At 38.6% G+C, this 19,732-nt stretch overlaps 1 protein-coding gene across 2 annotated transcripts in view; it reads left to right on the top strand.

Annotated features, from left to right (window-relative positions):
* The window catches only part of RIC8A (RIC8 guanine nucleotide exchange factor A), a 39,377-nt gene that overhangs the window by 16,460 nt on the left and 3,185 nt on the right, over positions 1 to 19,732 (top strand). For both annotated transcript variants that reach the window (XM_081313324.1, XM_081313325.1), the window contains 7 exons: positions 1,979 to 2,593; positions 6,144 to 6,238; positions 7,533 to 7,683; positions 9,412 to 9,507; positions 13,527 to 13,671; positions 14,461 to 14,605; positions 15,677 to 15,796. In XM_081313324.1, coding sequence (XP_081169450.1) covers positions 1,979 to 2,593; positions 6,144 to 6,238; positions 7,533 to 7,683; positions 9,412 to 9,507; positions 13,527 to 13,671; positions 14,461 to 14,605; positions 15,677 to 15,796 — 1,367 coding nt within the window. The remainder of the gene's footprint in view (positions 1 to 1,978; positions 2,594 to 6,143; positions 6,239 to 7,532; positions 7,684 to 9,411; positions 9,508 to 13,526; positions 13,672 to 14,460; positions 14,606 to 15,676; positions 15,797 to 19,732) is intronic.

Below are 19,732 nucleotides of genomic sequence, written 5' to 3'. Positions count from 1 at the left end.
TTCGATAACACAGGCACCATTGACAAGAACAGCTGCCACCTAGCGCCCACCAAATGTAACTCCCTAAATGAGGGAATCTGCAGCATTCCCTTTCTACTAGATCTGGTGGGATGGGAAAATGTAAACATTAGGCAGTCCCTCAAAAAACTTGGCCCATGCCATGCAGGGCTTTAAAGGTCAAAAATGGGACCTTGGATTGGACCCTGGAAACAAACTGATAGCCGATGCAGCTCACGGACCAGAGGGGTAATGTCTTCTATGAGGAAATAACTGCCTGTGCTGCTGCATTTTGCATCACCTGAAGGTTCCAAATACTCTTCAAGGGCAGTCCCATATAGAGATGGAGAGTGTCTAGTTTGCCTCTCTCTGCCCACCTGGGAATTGACTGCTTGTCCTGCTTCTGGGGCCATGCTGCCTGCCAAGTGACAAAGATGTCCATGTTTGATGTCTGAAAAACGGTTGTGGAAAACAAATACTACCTGCTGCATTGTTGACATACAGAGAAAAAAAAGTCAAGTAGGTTTAGTAAAATTATTTGAATTTGAATGCATTTCCCTCTTTTTGAATAGTGCAACTCTATAGTGAACATGGGACTGCCCAGGTAAAGTAATCTTTGTACTGCCAGGCTTTGTGTTTCTGGCAGTGTTATGACTAAGGCCTATTCGCCACTTACATCTGTCTGCAGTATAGACATGCCCTGGCATCCTCCCCACTCCCCCCAAGCCCTCATGACATTGTCCAAGCTGTAGGTAGGTAGTTTAATTGGAATAACTCCGCCTTCTGGCTCCTGAGATTTGTTTCTCTCCTTTAGCCATGGCAGTGTATACTTGATAACTACAGTACTTCCTTCTTCATGTATTATGTGGGGTGACTTGAAGGGCATGCAGAGAAAAAGCCACATGCATGTGTGGGAGGTCATAATACACAAATGTCCCATGACAGTGTGATGTGGCTTTCTTTATCCCCTCCACCCCTGTACCCAATGGCCCTGCAGATATCTCTGGAAGGTTTTGCTGATTTGCTTATTCAGTCACTAATTACTTTAGAAAAAAATCCCCTACTTTTTGCAATGCAAGCATGTTGAGTGAAGATGGAGGCAAAGGGCTGAATTGCTGGCTGGCTGCCATCTTGTTTGCCATCTTCTTCGCCATAAATTGATGCTGTCAATGCCATACTGCAGAGAGGAGAAATACTGTTCAGTCTCTCTGCTGTGAGGCCTTCCTCCTTCCACTTTTCTTCCTCCGAGCATCAATCTGCATAAAATAATCACTAAGCATACTCAGTCATCATTAAATTATTTCTGGATTTCCATTTATTTATTTATTTCCCTCAAGTTTTGAAAATCTCAAGAGTTTGTCCAAGCCTGCTGTTAGTGCTGTTTTGTCTATATAAGAAAAAAACATTTACAGCTTAAACCTAAGAAGTAAGGGGCATGTTTTATTTGCTATATGTCAACTTGGGATATTATAAAGTGAATGTTGCAGTAACATCGCTCATTTGCAGATAGAAATAGAACTGAGGATCTGAACACACCGTATGGGTTTAAGATACATTAGATTTTATTGGACTTTCGAAATTGTACAAGTGCAATGGTGGAGCAGTGGGCTAATGCCTCCTTAAGTAACACCAGCTGCCTGCAATCAGTGCAGGTTCGCGTCCCACCAGGCTCAAGGTTGACTCAGCCTTCCATCCTTCCGAGGTAGGTAAAATGAGGACCCAGATTGTTGGGGGCAGTTAAGCTGACTTTGTAATAATGCCGCTTGGGGTGTGTGTGTGTGAAAGCCCTAATAAGCAGGCATATACATAGAATGAAGGCTACTGCTAAGCTTGTAAGCCGCCCTGAGTCTTCGGAGAAGGGCGGGATATAAATGGAATTAAAATAAAATAAATAAATAAATAGATAATCCTTCTTGTCTTATGCAGAACTTCACTGATTTACTACCAGATCTGTTCTTATATCTCCTTTCTGATATTTTAGAAACTGGCCATGCTTCTGATCAAGTTCTTGGAGAGAGTACTCCAGCCATCTTGTCAAGTGACATGCTTGGAAAGCATACGAATTCTGTCCCGGGATAAAAAATGCCTTGGCCCTTTCACCACCATGGAAAGTTTGAAGACACTAGCCAAGCATGCTGGGATTGTTTACAGGGAAGAGCAAATCCTGGAGGTTCCTGATCTGGATGTAATTCTGGAGGCACTTAAGTGCCTCTGTAATATTGTCTTCAGTAGTCCCCGGGCTCAAGAACTGATGTCTGAGGCTCGGTTTGTGGTGGGCCTTACAGATCGCATCAAACTCTATAATGAGAGAAACTTCCCCCATGACATAAAATTCTTTGACCTGCGCCTTCTCTTTTTATTGACGGCACTAAGGGTGGATGTTCGGCAGCAGGTTGCACAAGAACTTCGAGGTATTGGTTTAATGACAGATACCCTGGAACTTACCCTGGGAGTAAAATGGATAGATCCTCACGAGGTAGCTGCTAAAGGGGATCCTTCCCTGCCATTACCTCGGCAGGAGACAGAGCGCGCTATGGAAATCCTGAAGATCCTCTTCAATATCACTTTTGATATCAACAAAAAGGAAGTGGATGAGGTAAGACACCCAGAAGTGACACTTGAGTATTTCATTCATCGTCTTTATTCTTTACAGGTAGTCCTCAAGTTACAACCATTTGTTTAGCGGCTGTTCAAAGTCACAACAGTACTGAACAAAGTGAATTACAACTGGTCCTCGCACTTAACAGCCGTCACTTCAAATCTGGCCTGTATTTATAATGGTTGCAGACCCCCAGGATCATGTGATTGGTGACCTTCCTGGCTGGCTTCTGACAAGTCAAAGGGAGAAGCTAGCTTGGCTAAATGACCACACAATTCACTTAACAACTGCAGTAATTCACTTAACAACAATAGCAAAAGTCATAAATTGCTCATGACTCATTTAACAACTGTCTTGCTTAGCAACAGAAATTATTATCCCAGTTGTCGTAAATTGAGGACCACCTGTATTCATTTTATTTCACCTATTATTCCTATAGTTAGGGACATGTTTCAAGTCTTCCTGGATGTCCACATCTGGGATACACCAGATATGAGCTCCAGATTATAAGAGGAAACTTGCATTAATTGCCCTACAGCTCTCCCCCTTATTTGCTTAATTACTGTGTTTCTAGGCCAGTCCAATCCCAAATGTCTGGGTGGTTATAATAAAAGTACAAAATAATGTAATAACTTGTAAGGAAACAAAGTTATAAAGCAGCTCCCAATTGTTTTGGGCTGAAGGCATGTTGAAATAGGGCATTGTTCACTTGTTTTTGAAATGCAAGGATGGCATGGATTATATGTTGCCTCTAAGGCAGACTTGTCAAACACAAGGCCCGGGGGCCAGATCCGGCCCGCGAAGTGGTTTCATGTGGCCCGCGAAGCCATCCTGGAAACAGTGAGGGAACGGCCCCCACTGCCTTGGCCCTGGCCCAGAGACCCTCCTTCTGCCAGAGACCCTCAGATCTGTCCCACTCCTGCCCAGGCCCCCATAGGCACCCTTGATGCGAACGATGTAGAGCTGGCCATGCCCACCCAGTAGGCCATACGCACTCTAGCCACGCCCACCCAGTAGGCCACACCCACCCTGGCCATACCCACCCGGCCCCCTGAGGGCAACCGCAATGCTGATGTGGCCCTCAATGAAATTGAGTTTGACACCCCTGCTAAGGGGAAGGAGTTCCATAAAATACAGGTTACCACTGAGAAAGCTTGCTCTCTTGTCCATGGTGCAGGTACCCTCCAAGGAGTGGGGGACTTCAGGAGACCCTTTCCAAATGACCAGGCCAAACAAGCAGATATTATTATGTCATGGTTATGTCATGGATATTATTTACCCAGCACTTCTTTAAAATGTCATAAACTATGTTTCAGTAGAAACAGCGTCAGTTCCTTGACACCCCACCCCCCATTTGTTCCATTAAACTGGATTTTTTCCACTCTTCAAACTACATAATGTGATTCTTCTTAGTATTCTATGTATGTGTTTATGCTTGCCCAGTGAACTGCTTTTGTGCATGTAGTGACTCGCTATAACAAGGTTTCTTGGTTACATATACATGCCACAAAAATGATTTATGATACTATTTCTTTAAAGCCATTTATTTCTATATTACAAATATGTAAAATCCTGTTTGCTTCCATTATTTTAAAATATGATAGTTCTCTCTGGTACCAGTTGCTCAAATTTTTCAACATACCGGTAGTTTGGCTTTGAAAATTTAAGGTAATGTTGTTGTTGCTATTATTATTATTATTATTATTATTATTATTATTATTATTATTATTATTATTATTATTATTATTATTATTATTATTATTATTATTATTATTATTTTCCTTCAAGTCAGTCTTGATCCCTGGTGACTGCATGGTTGCTGCAGTTTTCTTCACAACTTTTTCAGAAACGGCCTTTTTCCCAGGGCCAAGAAAGAGTGACAGACCCAAGTTCAACCAGCTGGCTTTGTGCCTAAGGCAGGACTGGAACTCCTAATCTTCTGGTTTCTAGACTATTATATTTAATCAAACTGGCTTTCAGGAAAAGTTAAAGACTTATTACATTTGTATGCCTCATTATACTGTTAAAGGGGATGGGGAGAACAAATCTACTGGCTTAAAATAAATCTCCCCATCACGATACCTTCCAAATGTATTAGACTACATGATTGTATTGGTTGGAAATTATGGAAATAGGAATCCAACACATATTCCTTGTGATCAAAAACTCAGCAAATTATTGAACAATCTGAAATGGCTGGACGAAAAGCCAAGATGTAGTATATTTTAGGTAATTTCTAAGAAAGCATTGCCATTCCTTTTTTTATTTCTTTTAAAATTGGAAATTTCAATTCTTCATGAACCTAGCTTGATTCTATTGTCAACATTTGCCTTGTTGATATAGCAGTTATTTTATTCTCAGTCTTGCATTCTTATCACCTAACTTTTTCTTGTTATTTTGCAAAATTTGACATTTTGGGGAAAGAAAACTTGGTGTCCTCCTGGATTCACGGCTTAATTTGAAAGATCATCTAACGGCCGTGACCAGGGGTGCCTTTGCACAGGTTTGCCTAGTGCGCCAGTTGCGCCCCTTTCTGGACCGAGATGCCCTATGCACGGTTACCCATGCGCTCATCACTTCTTGCCTGGATTACTGCAATGCTCTTTACATGGGGCTGCCCTTGAAGTGCACCCGGAGGCTTCAGCTGGTGCAAAATGCGGCTGCGCGGGTGCTTATGGGAGTATCTCAATACTCCCATGTTACACCACTCCTCTGCGAGCTGCATTGGCTTCCGGTTACCCTCCGGGTGCGATTCAAGGTGCTGGTAATAACCTTTAAAGCCCTACATGGCTTAGGCCCGGGGTACTTGCGAGACCACCTGCTGCCATTATCAACCTCCCATCGCCCCGTTCGCTCACACAGTCTCGGCCTCCTCAGGGTGCCATCGGACAGGCAATGCCGTCTGGCGACCCCCAGGGAGAGAGCCTTCTCTGTGGGCACGCCGACCCTCTGGAATGAACTGCCTCCGGAGCTGCGGACGGCCCCTGACTTCGGTCTTTCCGCCGTGACCTGAAGACTTGGTTATTCCAACAAGCGGGTCTGGACTGACTATGTTTTTAAAATTTGAGTTAAATTGTCATGTATCTATTACATTTACTGTTTAATTCTTTTTTAAATTTTATATTCCATGTTTCTTAAATTTTTTGTTGTGAGCCGCCCTGAGTCCTTAGGGAGAAGGGCGGCATATAAATTCAGTAAATCTAATCTAATCTAATCAAATCAAAATTGTGGGTATACAGTAGACATACATGAAGGGACATAGAGAAATAAATGCCAGATAGGGCAGTTATGCTAATTCATCTGTTGCTATGGCTTTGCAATTCGTCACAAATTAGGGAACCAGGAATTTACAGATCCTTTGTTTTGTGTATGCTAATTTGCTTTGAAGATTTTCAAATTCCACATATGCCATTTCCCCCTTGAACTCAAATGTATATTTGATTCTGAAAATGCATTGCTGGAACAGTATGTGTCAATAAGCAGATTGCCTAAAATAAAAATGAGCTCTTTTCTCATAATAAAGGTTTTAATTTTGTTTTTGGGCCAGGAAGATGCTGCTCTGTACCGACGTCTAGGTGCCCTTCTCCGTCACTGCCTGATGATTTCAGCAGATGGCGATGATCGGACAGAAGAATTTCACAGGTGATTGTCTGTATTACCAATGCAACAAATATAAAATATATATAACAATATTAAACTATTGATAATTGGTAGGTTTAGTAATAAAAAAAGGAAGAAGGGGGAAAGTGTGGAAATTTTATAGTAACTAATTATAGAACAGCTAAATAAATTGGACTACGTTGCTTAAAATATTTTCCCCACTGTTAACAAAAGCCATGTATCTCCTTGTATAGTAAAATAAATGTAGTATCCTACTTATGTGCCCCAATATCTCCTTGTAAACCACTTCCAATTTGAGATGGGGGGAAAAAACATTTTTGGGTTTTGCTGATTAGATAGGTTTGTTGTTATAGAAGTGGTTAGTAAACATTATGTGGAAGTAAAAAATTGAGGTAGTATGTTTTTATCTTATTCTACTGTGCTAAAAAGAGTCGGATCAGTGCTTGTCTTTCTTTTTTCCCCTTTTCCCTCCCCTTTTCCCATTGTTTCCATTTGTATTTTATACTTTGATCAGTTTAATAAAAGAGAAAGTTTAATAAAAGGGAAAAATGTGGACCCTAATATATAGTATACAGTAATTCTTAGAAGTGAAAAAAGAATGCTATGACTGAGACTGCTTTAGTGTTGAAAAATTAGGCAGCTTAGGTAGAGTATTTAAAAAGTAGAGTTTTTTAGAATTCTGCTTGATGTAGACACAGGCAACAATAATTTTATATAGAGATAAACATTATCAGCAGGAAAGGTTCTTCTGAAAATATTGCTGTTACTGCTGGAAATTTGCCTATGTAGTACACGGGAGAAATCCTTCTCTAGTGATCTCATAGTAGGAATTTAAGAAAATAGTGAAAATGCCTCTCTTCCACTGCTTTTCATTAGTTGAACTAACTTTGATTTCACTGATGTGAATTGTAATTTTGCCTTGAATTTATTTATAATTGGTATTACTCTTGTATTATATCATTTGTGTTTTGAACTATTGTAAATCATGTTAATTGTTGTATAAGGAGAGACACATATACTGTACATTTAATAAATAATACTAAGTGGGTACATTGCACATTATGAACAAGATCTGGCAAATTTGTGACTTTTATTGGACTTCTACTGTAAAAATGGCTATATAACAGCAGATGGAGGAGAAGGTGATGGAAGCTTGAACTAAAAAGGAAGGGTTTGCTGTTGTTAGACACGGCAAAATTTGAAATTTGTTCTCCTGTTGCTAAAACCTGGAAAGTACTCGGGTTTTCAGAATGAAACAGTCTTATTTATATTGGTTGCTAACTTCTTCCTGTTTTGCCTTTTATCCTCCCTTCAGCCATACAATCAATCTTTTGGGCAATTTGCCTCTCAGGTGTTTAGATGTTTTGCTGACTCCCAAGGTCCACCGAGGCTCCCTTGAATACATGGGAGTCAATATGGATGCTGTCAATGTTCTCCTGAGTTTCCTTGATCGACGTCTTGATAGGGTGGGTAAAGCAAAACATTTTCACAACTTCCTTGCTTGTCCCAAGCAACTTTGATACCCATGTTTGATTAGGATTTATTTGAAGTCCATCCTGTGCTTAAATATATGACATTTACCCTACCACACAAAGATAGAAATTTCAATTATTTATCACTCCCTAAGAAAACTTATGTAATAGCAATTTGCCTGGCAGTAAAGAGGTAGCAACAACATAAATTATTGGTTATTATCTGACGTGAGCAGTTGAATAGAGAATATTCCAGAAATGCATTGCCCCATTGGTTGTTTGGTTGATACAACATCTTACTAGCTTGTGAGAGGCAGATTTAATTTTTGGAATAGGAAACATTACCATTGATTTGCTTTCTCATTTTCTCTATGTTGCTGTTTAATTGTCGTCATAGCCCCATTGTCCTATTTTCTCCATAGCCAAAATAAGACTTTAACAAGGCATATGTTTATACTCTTCCAAACTAGTTTAATAGTGTACAGTATACAGTATGTCTTTCCAGTCCTGTGACAAAAATGGCAAACAGTATTCAGCCAAAGTAGACATTAAGTAGCTAAGGAGATAGCCGAGGTAAACATCCTTCAGCAGGGTGCCATTACTTCCCAAGTAGGCATAGTACTGTAGAAATCCTGGCATACTTGCAAACATACCTGAAAACACTCATCGAAGCTAATATCCATAGAGTTCATAAGGATGAGCTAGAAATCACAACGAAGTCAAAACACAGGCTTCTGCATTCTCCATCTTCCATAAATGAAAGAGAAACTTTAGGATGAAGAAGGCAGTGAAGTACTTGTAGGATATGGGCACAACTGAGCACATACCACTGAAGAGATTTCCTTTGCCATGTTTTTGCAACTATTTTATGGTGCCAGTGAAAAATAGAGATTAGAAAGCTCCTTTTCATGAACCCCAAATCTTGAAATAAAGTCATCAAGCATTGATGAACTTTGGAACCAGAGCATAAGTAACTTTTTTTTGTGGGGGGGGGAATCCATTATAAATTTGAATAATCACTAAGGGACTGGTGAGAAGTCAAAGACTATCTGTACACAAAGCAATTCTCATCCAGTTAGACATTCATGCAGAAGAATATTGTGTTTTGCATGCATTAATGCCAGGATTATTCATTATGTAAAAAAGAAAAGAAAAGACTCCCTCAAGTCAATCTGACTTCTTAGTGACTGCACAAATGTATTGGGGCTTTTGGCAATAATACAAAGGTGATTTGTAGTTGTCTTTTTCTGTGAATTTGTTAAAAAAAAATGCGCTGATCTAGACTATAACTATGGGATGTCTTGATAATTTTCTTTCTAATTACTAACTAGGTTTGATCCTGCAGAGGTTTTTTGGAATCAAACCTTGACTAGATATACGTGCTAGGGCATTTATTATATAAAAAACATTGAATGTGTCAGGACGTGAATATGTCAGGACATGAAATATGTAGCAGCAGCTGCTGAAGGAAAATTGGGGAGGAAATTTTATGTAGAAATGAAGTTTATGTAGATGGCTTTCATAAAAAAAGTGTTTTTTTTGTCTTGAGAATTGCTCTGGTCTGTGATGTAGTCTCTTGTTGACCTGCAGTTACTCTGCAATTTTAACTAACATGGTTGATTTTCACTCAAAAAAAATATCCATACCTCCAAACCATTTTCATGCATAGAAAACCTAATGAAGAGTTGATTAAATCTCTTTCTTTTTACTCCTCTTTCACAGGGTCACAAACTCAAGGAGAGTCTTACTCCAGTGTTGAATTTGCTGACTGAAAGTGCCCGAGTCCATCGACAGACAAGGAAATTCCTTAAAACAAAGGTACCATTTTAATCAAGCAGGACACATAAAATAAAATTTGCTGAGCCAGTTACAGTATGAGGCAAAATGTACTTAAAAGACAATGTACAGCATTGATAGTAAGAAACTGTCTTTCCAGTGCTATTGGTATGCAATCCGTGGATATCAGGATATTTCTTAATATATATTACCACGATTGTTGTTTTTGTTATCAACAATACCAATAAGATTGGAAAAGAAATATTTTGAGGGGCTAAATAAAATATATTTGGCGGGGGAAAAAGGCAAGGATTAATTTAAAAATGTTACAGGATGCAAGACTCAGAGGTGGGTTTAGCTTACCTAATTGGGAATTATATTACCAGGTTGCAGCAATGTCATGGATGAGAGAATGGATTTTACTGAGGAATACTAGATTATTGACATTAGAGGGACATGAATTACAGTTGGGATGGCATGCGTTCATATGTATGGGAAAAATAGAATACACAGCTATTTCCAGAGAAATCATATCAGGAATTCTTTATTGATGGTTTGGGAGAAAATAAAGAGGAAGCATTACTTGAGGATTCCAGATTGGCTCTCAACTATGGAAGTGTTAATGCACCCCAATATGTTTAACATGGGAAACATTATAAGATATAAAGACCTACTAACAGATACGGGGAAGCTGAAAACCAAACTATAATTAGAGGAACAAAGAATAAAGATGGATTGGTACATGAGAACGCAAATACAATCTAGATATGAAAAAGATGCTAAAATAGATGGTTTTAATTTGGGGAGAACAGAGTTAGATGAAATACGGGAACTGAAGAAAAATGGATTAAAAATGTATAGCTACTTACTATATAGGGAATTAGAGGAGGAGCAAGATAATAATAATAATAATAATAATAATAATAATAATAATAATAATAATAATAATAATAATAATAATAATAATAATAATAATAATTTTATTTATATACCGCCCTTCTCCCGAAGGACTCAGGGCGGTGAACAGGGCAAGCATAAAAAATACAGAGATACAAAAGTTAAAAAGGATTAAATATATGCCCACTAAAAACAGTAAATACAAATAATAAAATAACAATAAAAAACCCCGCCCATCCCCCATCAGGCCAGGCCGGCTTGTTCAAATAAGAATGTCTTTAGATCGCGACGGAAGGAGCGAAGATCAGGCGCCGTCCGGAGCTCAACCGGTAACTGATTCCATAGCTCCAGGGCGCCCACAGAGAAGGACCTCCCCCTGGGGGCCACCAATCGACATTCTCTGATCGGTGGCACCCTGAGGAGGCCCTCTCTGTGGGAACGCACAGGGCGAAGGGAAGTTGATGCCGGCAGCAGGTGTTCCCTAAGGTACTCCGGACCCATGCCATGTAGGACCTTAAACACCATTACTAGTACCTTGAATCTCACCCGGAAGACAACTGGCAACCAATGCAGCTCACGGAGCAGAGGTGTAACATGGGAGTATCGGGAGACTCCCAACACAACTCTCGCGGCTGCATTCTGTACCAGTTGGAGCCTCCGAGTGGTCCTCAAGGGCAGCCCCATGTAGAGAGGGTTGCAGTAGTCTAGATGAGAGGTCACGAGCGCGTGAGTGACCGTACATAAGTCATCCCGGTCTAGATAGGGCCGCAGCTGGCGCACCAGGCGAACCTGGCCGAAGGCCCCCCCTAGTCACAGCCACTATGTGGTGTTCCAGAGTGAGCCATGAATCTAGGAGGACTCCCAAGTTGCGAGCCCTATCTACGGGGGGTAATAGTTCACCCCCCATAGAGAGAGATGGAATATCCTGAATAACCCGGGATGCAGGTATGCAAAGCCACTCAGTCTTGTCGGGGTTGAGTTGAAGTCTGTTCCTCCCCATCCAGACCCGAACCGCCTCCAGGCAACGGGACATCACGTTGAGGGCATCACTGGGGTGGTTTGGGGTCGAAATGAAAAAATGAAAGTTAAGGAGTCAATGATAAAATGGTCAAGAAATTTTGGATATACGATTGAATTAGATAGGTGGCAGCAATTATGGGAAACTATAAACTGACAATGGCGACAGCGTATAAAGAAAATATGTACAAGATGTTCTACAGATGGCATATGTCTCCAGAAAAACTAGCTAAAATGTTTAAGGACAGATCTATGAAATGTTGGCAATGCCATCACATACCAGGCTCTTTCTATCATATGTGGTGGATGTGTGCATAAGCTAAAACCTATTGGAACATAATCAGATCATGGATAGAAAAGATGATACAACAACGTATAGAACTAAGACCAGAAATATTCCTGTTGGGTATTTTACCAGAGAAATATAGTAAAGAGAACACATATTTGATTATTCATATAACCACTGCAGCTAGGATTGTGTTTGCACAAAACTGGAAGGCACTGAAAGCTCCTCCAGAAGAAGAGGTGATCAGGAAAATAATGGAATGTGTAGAAATGAATAGATTAACAATGATAATTAAAGATAAGACAGAGTCAGAGTATTACGAAATTTGGAGGAAATTTTACAAGTGGGTGAAAAAGAGAATATGTTTAAAAGACGGCTAACAATAATTTAGATGAAAGAAAAATGAGGAGATAAGGAGGGAGACCCAGGCGACACAGTATTGCATAACCGGAGGTAGTATAAAAATTTATAGAAGTATATACCGAGAAGGTCAGATTTATAGAAATATTGATGTAATAGAAAATTAATGTTATCATACCTAATATAGATATTGAAAATCTAAGGAGAGGAGCTGCTCGGACATTATCCCTTAATTGTATTGGAAGAGGAATGGAAGGGAAGAAAGGAGAGGAGAGAGGGAAGAGAGTAGAGGAGGGGGAAGGAAATAGGAAGGTTGGAGGAAAAGAGGAGGAGAAGTGGGGAGAAATGGGAGGGGAGTGGTGAGGGAAAGAGGAGAGGAGAGGAAGAAGAGGGAAGTAGGAAAGAAAGGAGAAAGGGAGAAAGAAATTAGAGAAGAGGGAAGAGAGAGAAGGAGGGTGGATACAGTGAAAGGGGAAATGGACGAGCAGCACCCAAACTTACGTGTATGTATCTATGTACTGCAGTATATTTGTTGATTTGCTTGTGGAAGAAATGGAAAAATAAAAATGAATATAAACATTAAAAAAGGATATTTCTTAATAAAGTTCTGAGGGAGATTTTTTGTGTTTTTGCATTTCTGGATAGTGCAATTGCTATATAAAATGTAAATACTTTCACGTTGTGTTGTGTTCTGAATGATCATATCCCTGCATTTCTTTTGGTATTGCTGTGGAAGTGATTTGCAATTGCTTTCCTCTACCTTTTTTCTAGAGTTCGCACCAGGGCCAACCCTGGTTTCCAAAATCAGCCAGTGGTGACTAGTTGCTACCACTGAGACAACATATCTTTATAACAGGTGATCAGGAGTATGTGGTACTCAGCAAGCACAAGTGGTTAAAGAGGAGAAATGCATTTGAGTATTTCTCTTAATTCTATTTTATCATTTGCCAAACAAAGGGGGAAACTTGTGTCACCATTATTCAAGGATTTGTAATTGAGTTTTCACAGTGTAATTCACGGTGAGGACTGAGCTGCAAAAAAGAATCTGTGGGCTGTATGTGGACCATACATTGCTGGTTTCTTATTTAGAACATAAATGTTTGGTATCCCTTTCAGGTAGGTACATCTTCACCCAAGTCACTCTGGCAAGGCAGAGGTTAAGTAGCGCCCGTTTACTGCTCACTTATCACAGTGTCAAGCAACCCACCAATGGTGCCATTGAAGCTCCTCCCCAGCCCTCAGTTGTCCCTGAATTCTCTGGTTCCCAAACTAAGTCTTAGCGGACCTATGAGGCAAAGAAGGAAGTAACATTACCCACAAGTACACAGACCCAGAGTTCCCAAAAACCAAAACAGAAGAAGTTATCAGTAAATCAGTACAACAAGAAGGCATCTGTATTTAATAGGATGAGATTAATCTTTCTGAAGCCATTTTCAGGGCTTCATGAAACCAAGTTTAATATGGCTTTAAGCATCACTTATGGCTTTCCATGGATTCACAGGTACTTCCTCCATTACGGGATGTGAAAAATAGACCTGAGGTGGGAAACCTGCTGAGAAATAAACTTGTACGCCTCATGACTCATATTGACACGGATGTGAAACACTGTGCTGCTGAGTTCCTGTTTGTACTCTGCAAGGAAAGTGGTAATTATCCATGCTCTCACTTGTTCATCTCGGGCCTGTTGTTATGCTTGCAGTTTGAATAAGTAAATAGGAACAAGCTGATCCCTCTAACCGAGATGTTATTTGGATGTCGGTTGAATATTAAGAATGCAGGTAAACTGGGATCTGATAGATTATTGGATTAAATTAAATTTCATGGAAATGAAGGGAAATGTCGTTCACTAGACCAATTTTAAAATTAGGGAAGATAAACAAACTTGAATAAAATGCGTTGCTGCCGGGCTTGGAATCCTTTGTAGCTGTCAATCATACTTTTCCTCACAGCAAAGCCACTATTGGTTTTCTTGAACATTACAACAGGAAAAGTAGCTTTGCAAAGATGCCTTTTTTCAGATAGTATTTCTCTTTTAAATGCTTTGCCTTGCAGACAGTATGCAACCTTCTAAAGTATATGACATCTAACTAATTTTCCTTCTTGAGGAAAAGGTAAGGAAGTGGCCTTAAGAAGAATAGAATTAATTTTTTACCAGGTTCACTATAATACTATATAAGAATGCTTCTAAACAAGTGGTGACAATCAAAAGAGTTTTTCCAATCCAAAAAATGAGTCATGCTTCCATCCAGCTGTATCAGTAACAGAGAGGAATCCTGTTGGTCAGCTCAGCTTCCTCCTCATCTGTGATTTGTGGGTTTGCAAGAATATACCTCCTTGAAAAGCTAGTCTGATAAAGATGAGACGTATTTCCTACCATTTCAATTCACTTGTTCCTTCACCAATAAGAGAAAGTTTGACCTTCTGTGTCTCCACAGTGTCACGGTTTGTGAAGTACACAGGATATGGAAATGCTGCTGGTCTTCTGGCAGCCCGAGGCCTCATGGCTGGGGGACAGACCGAAGGAGAATACTCTGAGGATGAAGATACTGATACAGAGGAATACAAGGAAGCAAAACCCAAGTAGGGATGCATTTCATGCTTTGCTTCCTTAAATATGATCTTTGCTTCTGCTTCTCTGGTGCAAATAAATCCCTGTCATATTTGGATGTTAGAATCTTAGCACAGAAGTCATTTGCAGGAATCCATTAAATCAACCAGCCTCCCTATGAATATCACAGCTGTCTTACAAAGCCCGCTTTGCTGCTTAAGAGCTCTTGCCATCAAAAATACCTCCTGATACTCAGTGGAATCTCATTTTTTAAAAAGACCTGTTGCTTTTTGACTTCCCCTGCCTCATTTTGTTACTTGATTTCTCTTAAGTTTCTTATTTTCTATTTGTTTCCTTGTTCAGTGGTCTCTTTCACTTCTTGCCAAGTTATTCACAGATAGACAATTCCTTTTACCTCCAGCTCTTGACCTAATTGACAGTGATAGTTATCAGCCCAATAGATATGCACAAAGTTGTAATCTAGGTATTTTGACATTTTTAAAAATTACATCTCATTTTAAAATTGGAGGAAGGTGAAACAGGAGGGAAACATGTAATATATGTTCCCCTCCTGCTTCACCTTCCTCACATTTTTCTGCACACATTTAGTGTACATTTACATTCATTTAGTGTAACGTGTAGAAAGGCAACTGCTCTATGTAAGATGTATTAAACTGAGAATTTCCTTGTAACTTTAGAAGTAAGAATAATAACAGAAAATTAATGGACAAAACTAAATAAAGAAGAATAATGTAATGGACATGTTTTGGGAAGAGAAACCCAACATTACTTGCATATTCTATGTAGTTCCTCTTCCTCTTCATTTTAGTAGCATGTGTTTGTGTTAATCACATGAATATCAGAATTATATTTTAGGCTACTCAACATACCTTTTTTTTACTCTTATCCATTAAAAAACAACATCCAAGAAGGGAATATACCATTTTATCACATATTCCCTTTGCCCTTTTGATTTTTACAAGTGGAAAAGCTGGTTATCGTTACCTTCCTGAAAAAAATGAATTGGACTTGTTGATTCATTGTTCATGTTTCATATATTCTACCTTCTTTTCTTTGGGTTACTATGTGATTCAACTATTTAGCATTAATCCTATTACTGGACGTGTGGAGGAAAAGCTTCCCAATCCAATGGAAGGAATGACAGATGAACAGAAGGAGCTTGAAGCAATGAAACTGGTGAACATGTTTGACAAACTCTCCAGGTACTAAAGGATACAGCATAATTATCCAGAAATGGATTGTTAGTAGGAGAACAGGCTGAAAGAGAGCAATTGGTTAAATCAAAACCTCTAAGATACAGAATTACAATGGATTCAGACAAGTTATTTCAAACTATTTAATTTTCTTTGGACTAATTTACTACTCAGTTTGATGGTTCTGTTAACATTGGAAGAAATGTCTGCAAGCAAAACGGTGAGCCCAGAGTATGGTTGAAGAGATTGATTTAGTCTTCCTCATTTAATTATATTACTATAATCTCTGCACTGAAAGGAGCTGAAGTGGTGCCCTGCCTTCAAACTTCAGTAAAATTATCCAGGATAGATTGACCGTAATAGTTGCCATACCATGGTTTTTAAAACATGTTTGGTCTTGCTGGAAAATCTTGTTGTATGTAAAAAATGGGAAGTTTTAAGAGGCGAGAATAAGAGGTGTCTGACAAAGGCTGAAATGATATCAGAAAGAATTGCAGAGCAATTTTCTGATTAGCTCAAGAGAGAAGGATGTTAGGGCTATTACTTTCAGTGGCAATCTAACACTGGCTTGGCCTTACTACAGAACATTAAGGATCTCAAAATCATATTTTAAAAAATATATTTTATTAATTTTTTTCAATAACAGTCCTTAGTGCTTAGTAAACAATGTGTTGTCTGGGTTCATATATTTAACAACAATTAATAATAATTAATTTCTATAATTCCATAGTCAACATACTAGCTAGTGATACATTTCCTTGATTTTCTCTTCTTTCAATAGTATTCTCCTTTTATCAACATTGAGCAAATACAGTTCTTAGTACTTTTGATACATACAAAATTGAATGTAAGCATTTTTCTAGTGTTTATAGAGATAAGAATAACAGTGTATAACATCTTTTCTAATCAGCTTATTTCAGTTGTGTTTGCAAAAGGTCGTCTTACTAAGTCACTATAGATTCTGCTTTCAGAATTCTTATTTAAGCTTAACTTCCCCTCAGTATTCAAAACATTCTTGGCAATTATTATTTTCTCAAGATTAATTACATTTAAGTATCGAAATATTTCATTCACATAAGCCATCCCAATACTTTTACATTTCCCATCTCATAAAAAAAATACTATACTACTTATAAATCTCATCCCTCTTACTTTAGGACCCATTTATATGAAAAGTTTATCTTTTTAAAAAAACCATATTCAAACAAGTGTTTAGTCATATAGTATTCCATCTGGTAAATCAAATCATCTGATCTCTTGAATCTGACTGTAGCTTTCTTCTTTTGCCAAGTAGCTTTCCAAGTCAGTGTGTTCAGCTTGCCAATGGATTCTTCCTGTGTTTTTATTAATGTTGGGAATGAGAAAGACAAATTAGGTAGGGTGCTTTTGAGGGGGAGTTTTGCCCATTTATATTCGTTAGAGCATTTCCACTTTCCTTTTCCCTCAATTTCTCTTTTCATTTTTTGTTTCCCAGACGCTAGTGGTTCTGGCAGCTCTATAATCCATTTTATTGAATCTTCTTTCTTACCCTCAGGTTTGTCTTGAAATATTGAAAGATAAAAAGCCTTTTCTATTTCCAGTGTTATCGCAGAATCTTGCAGATTTTTCTTTGCCTGTGTTAAGCAGTGATTCTTTGTTTGTAGCTTCCATCTTTGGGTCACTTTCCTCTAGTTTGTATTCTGTGGTCTGATTTGTTTGTTCATTATCATCATTTTCTGAGAGTTTTTAAATTGAGGGTTTAAGTTAAAGATGTGCTCATTTATATCATCAAAAATTTTTTTAATCTCATCATGATTTCAGAAAGTGTCATTTGAATTAGTTGCAACATAGCATGCAATTCCTCCTGGAAGATATTTGCCTTGTCTTGAAATATTACTCCTGCAGGTCTCTGATATTTTAGGCAGGGGACTTCAGAAGAGACTATTAGGTGTGGTTTCCTGTCACTTTTAGTTGGGTATGCAACATCCATTTTATCTCTCCCTTCCAAATTATCTTTCACAGGTACCATAATCCCTGTATACTAGTGTTATCAAGCCAACCAATCTTAAGGTCCTAACAACCAAATCTTGTATAGTTCATATCTTTATGTATGGTTTTTATAATCCAATATGTTTCCAATTGTCAATCCACCACTGAAAGCGATATTTTATAACATTTCTTCTACTCAGGGGTCCTACAATTATCAATCAGCCAAAATTGCAGTTCAGAATGTTCAACCACCTAAGAACAGTCCAGTAGCTTCCCCCCCAGAAGAGTAGCCAAAAGTTGTTTTTTTTCTCTGAAAACAATTCTTGTGCTTAAAAAATCACAACTCAGTAAGTGTATATAATCCCAGAAGGTCAGCAGTTTTTATAATAATTGTTGTCACTCTGTAGTAAATAGCCCAATGTATTTTTTTCCTCTATTCCCAGCTGTTCTTTATTAGCTAAGAATCAGGATCAAAGAGACAAGTTGTTCTCTATTTCTGGGTGTCTTGCCAGTTTCTGAGCCAAGGCAGCTATAGTTCTATACTCTGATCCGCCACTAGATGTTAGTAACTCTTCATTTTCCAACTTTTAAAAGTTATTTTCTTGTAATTTTGTCAATACTCTTTCAAATATGAAATCTTAACAATTTCCATAGTTTTCAGGTTTATCCAAACTATAGCTTTATATTAATTCAATTTCAATGTATTTCTGTCCCCCATAAAAATTAAATTGCTACTTCCATGTATAGAAGGGTGGGGCTGATCCCCTTCCTTCTCACTTTTGGAGGATTTTTGCTTTTGGGGGATTTTTTCCAGGAAGTCAGTTGCAAAGTAGAAGAGAAAAGTTCGATATTCTCACCCAGTTCCAAACACATTGTTCACAGTCTGTTCTAGTTAGTGGTTTAGTTAGCTGCTGGTAGCTTGGGCTGGTCACCGGAGTGCAGCTAGCCTTTCTCCTGTCAGTTTGGAGGGCTTCCCCTGGATCAAACAGATTGACTGCTGTCTTTCCGTGAGCAACGGGGGGCCCCTCCTTCGTTGCCTCTCGGGGGCAACTTTAGACCCATTTAGGGTCCCCTGGCAGGACGAAACCAGCCATGGGGTGCGAAGCCCTGCAATCCCTCAGCTGTGTCGCTACAATGCAAAACCGGAAGTCCCCTCCCAAAATCATGTTCTTAGGCTGAGTTCACACATCATAGTAAATGGCTAATATGTTTTGCAGGGGGATATGACTTGACATACCAGTTTAATTATACATATTAATTTGTTTTGGCTTCAAAATTTTATTCAGATTCTATGAGCATTAAAATGCTGATTGAGCCATATGAGGAAGGCATAATTTTATTACTTTAAACATTCTAATGGCACTCTTAAAATAAACAGAGTGGTTACCTGAAGAATATTAGGAAATTTGCATTTTATATTATTTAGTACTATCCCCTGAGGAACATTCATGTATGAACTGTTCAAAAATTTGGAAAACAGCTTGTTAATAAGCTGGCCTTTTACTCAATGAGCTTGCTTTCTAAAACCTTCACAGAATTGAGATTCAGGAGACTTAGTCATGTTTCTTTGGTAATTTAAAAGGAGCTTCACTGGTACTGTTGGTGGGTCGTTTGACACTGTGATAAGTTTGCCATATATAGGTTCTAAATCCAGTATGAATTTCCAAATAAAAGTTTTAAAAAACTGAGCTAAAAAAGGCATCTGGGGCAAAATTGAATTACAAATCACTGAAAAGAGTTTTTCATATAAAACAAATAGCAATGACATTTCAAAGTGTCTGCTTGAAGTTTTATACCTTCTTCAAAAAATGTCTGTTAGCAAAATGAGTCCAAGTTGTGAATCAATCTCTGGAAATTTTAGGATTATTTTTGCTAGGAGTAATATTTTGTTTCAATTTTAACAAAACAACTCATTCTCACACAAGAGCTTCATAGCTTAATCGATGAATAAATATTTCATTATGTTCACTTGCCAGA

This window comes from Vipera berus, assembly GCF_964194415.1.
Source record: "Vipera berus genome assembly, chromosome: 1".
Lineage (NCBI taxonomy): Eukaryota > Metazoa > Chordata > Lepidosauria > Squamata > Viperidae > Vipera > Vipera berus.
The sequence above is the reverse complement of the archived record's forward strand: the minus strand, read 5'-3'. Positions and strand labels throughout refer to the sequence as shown.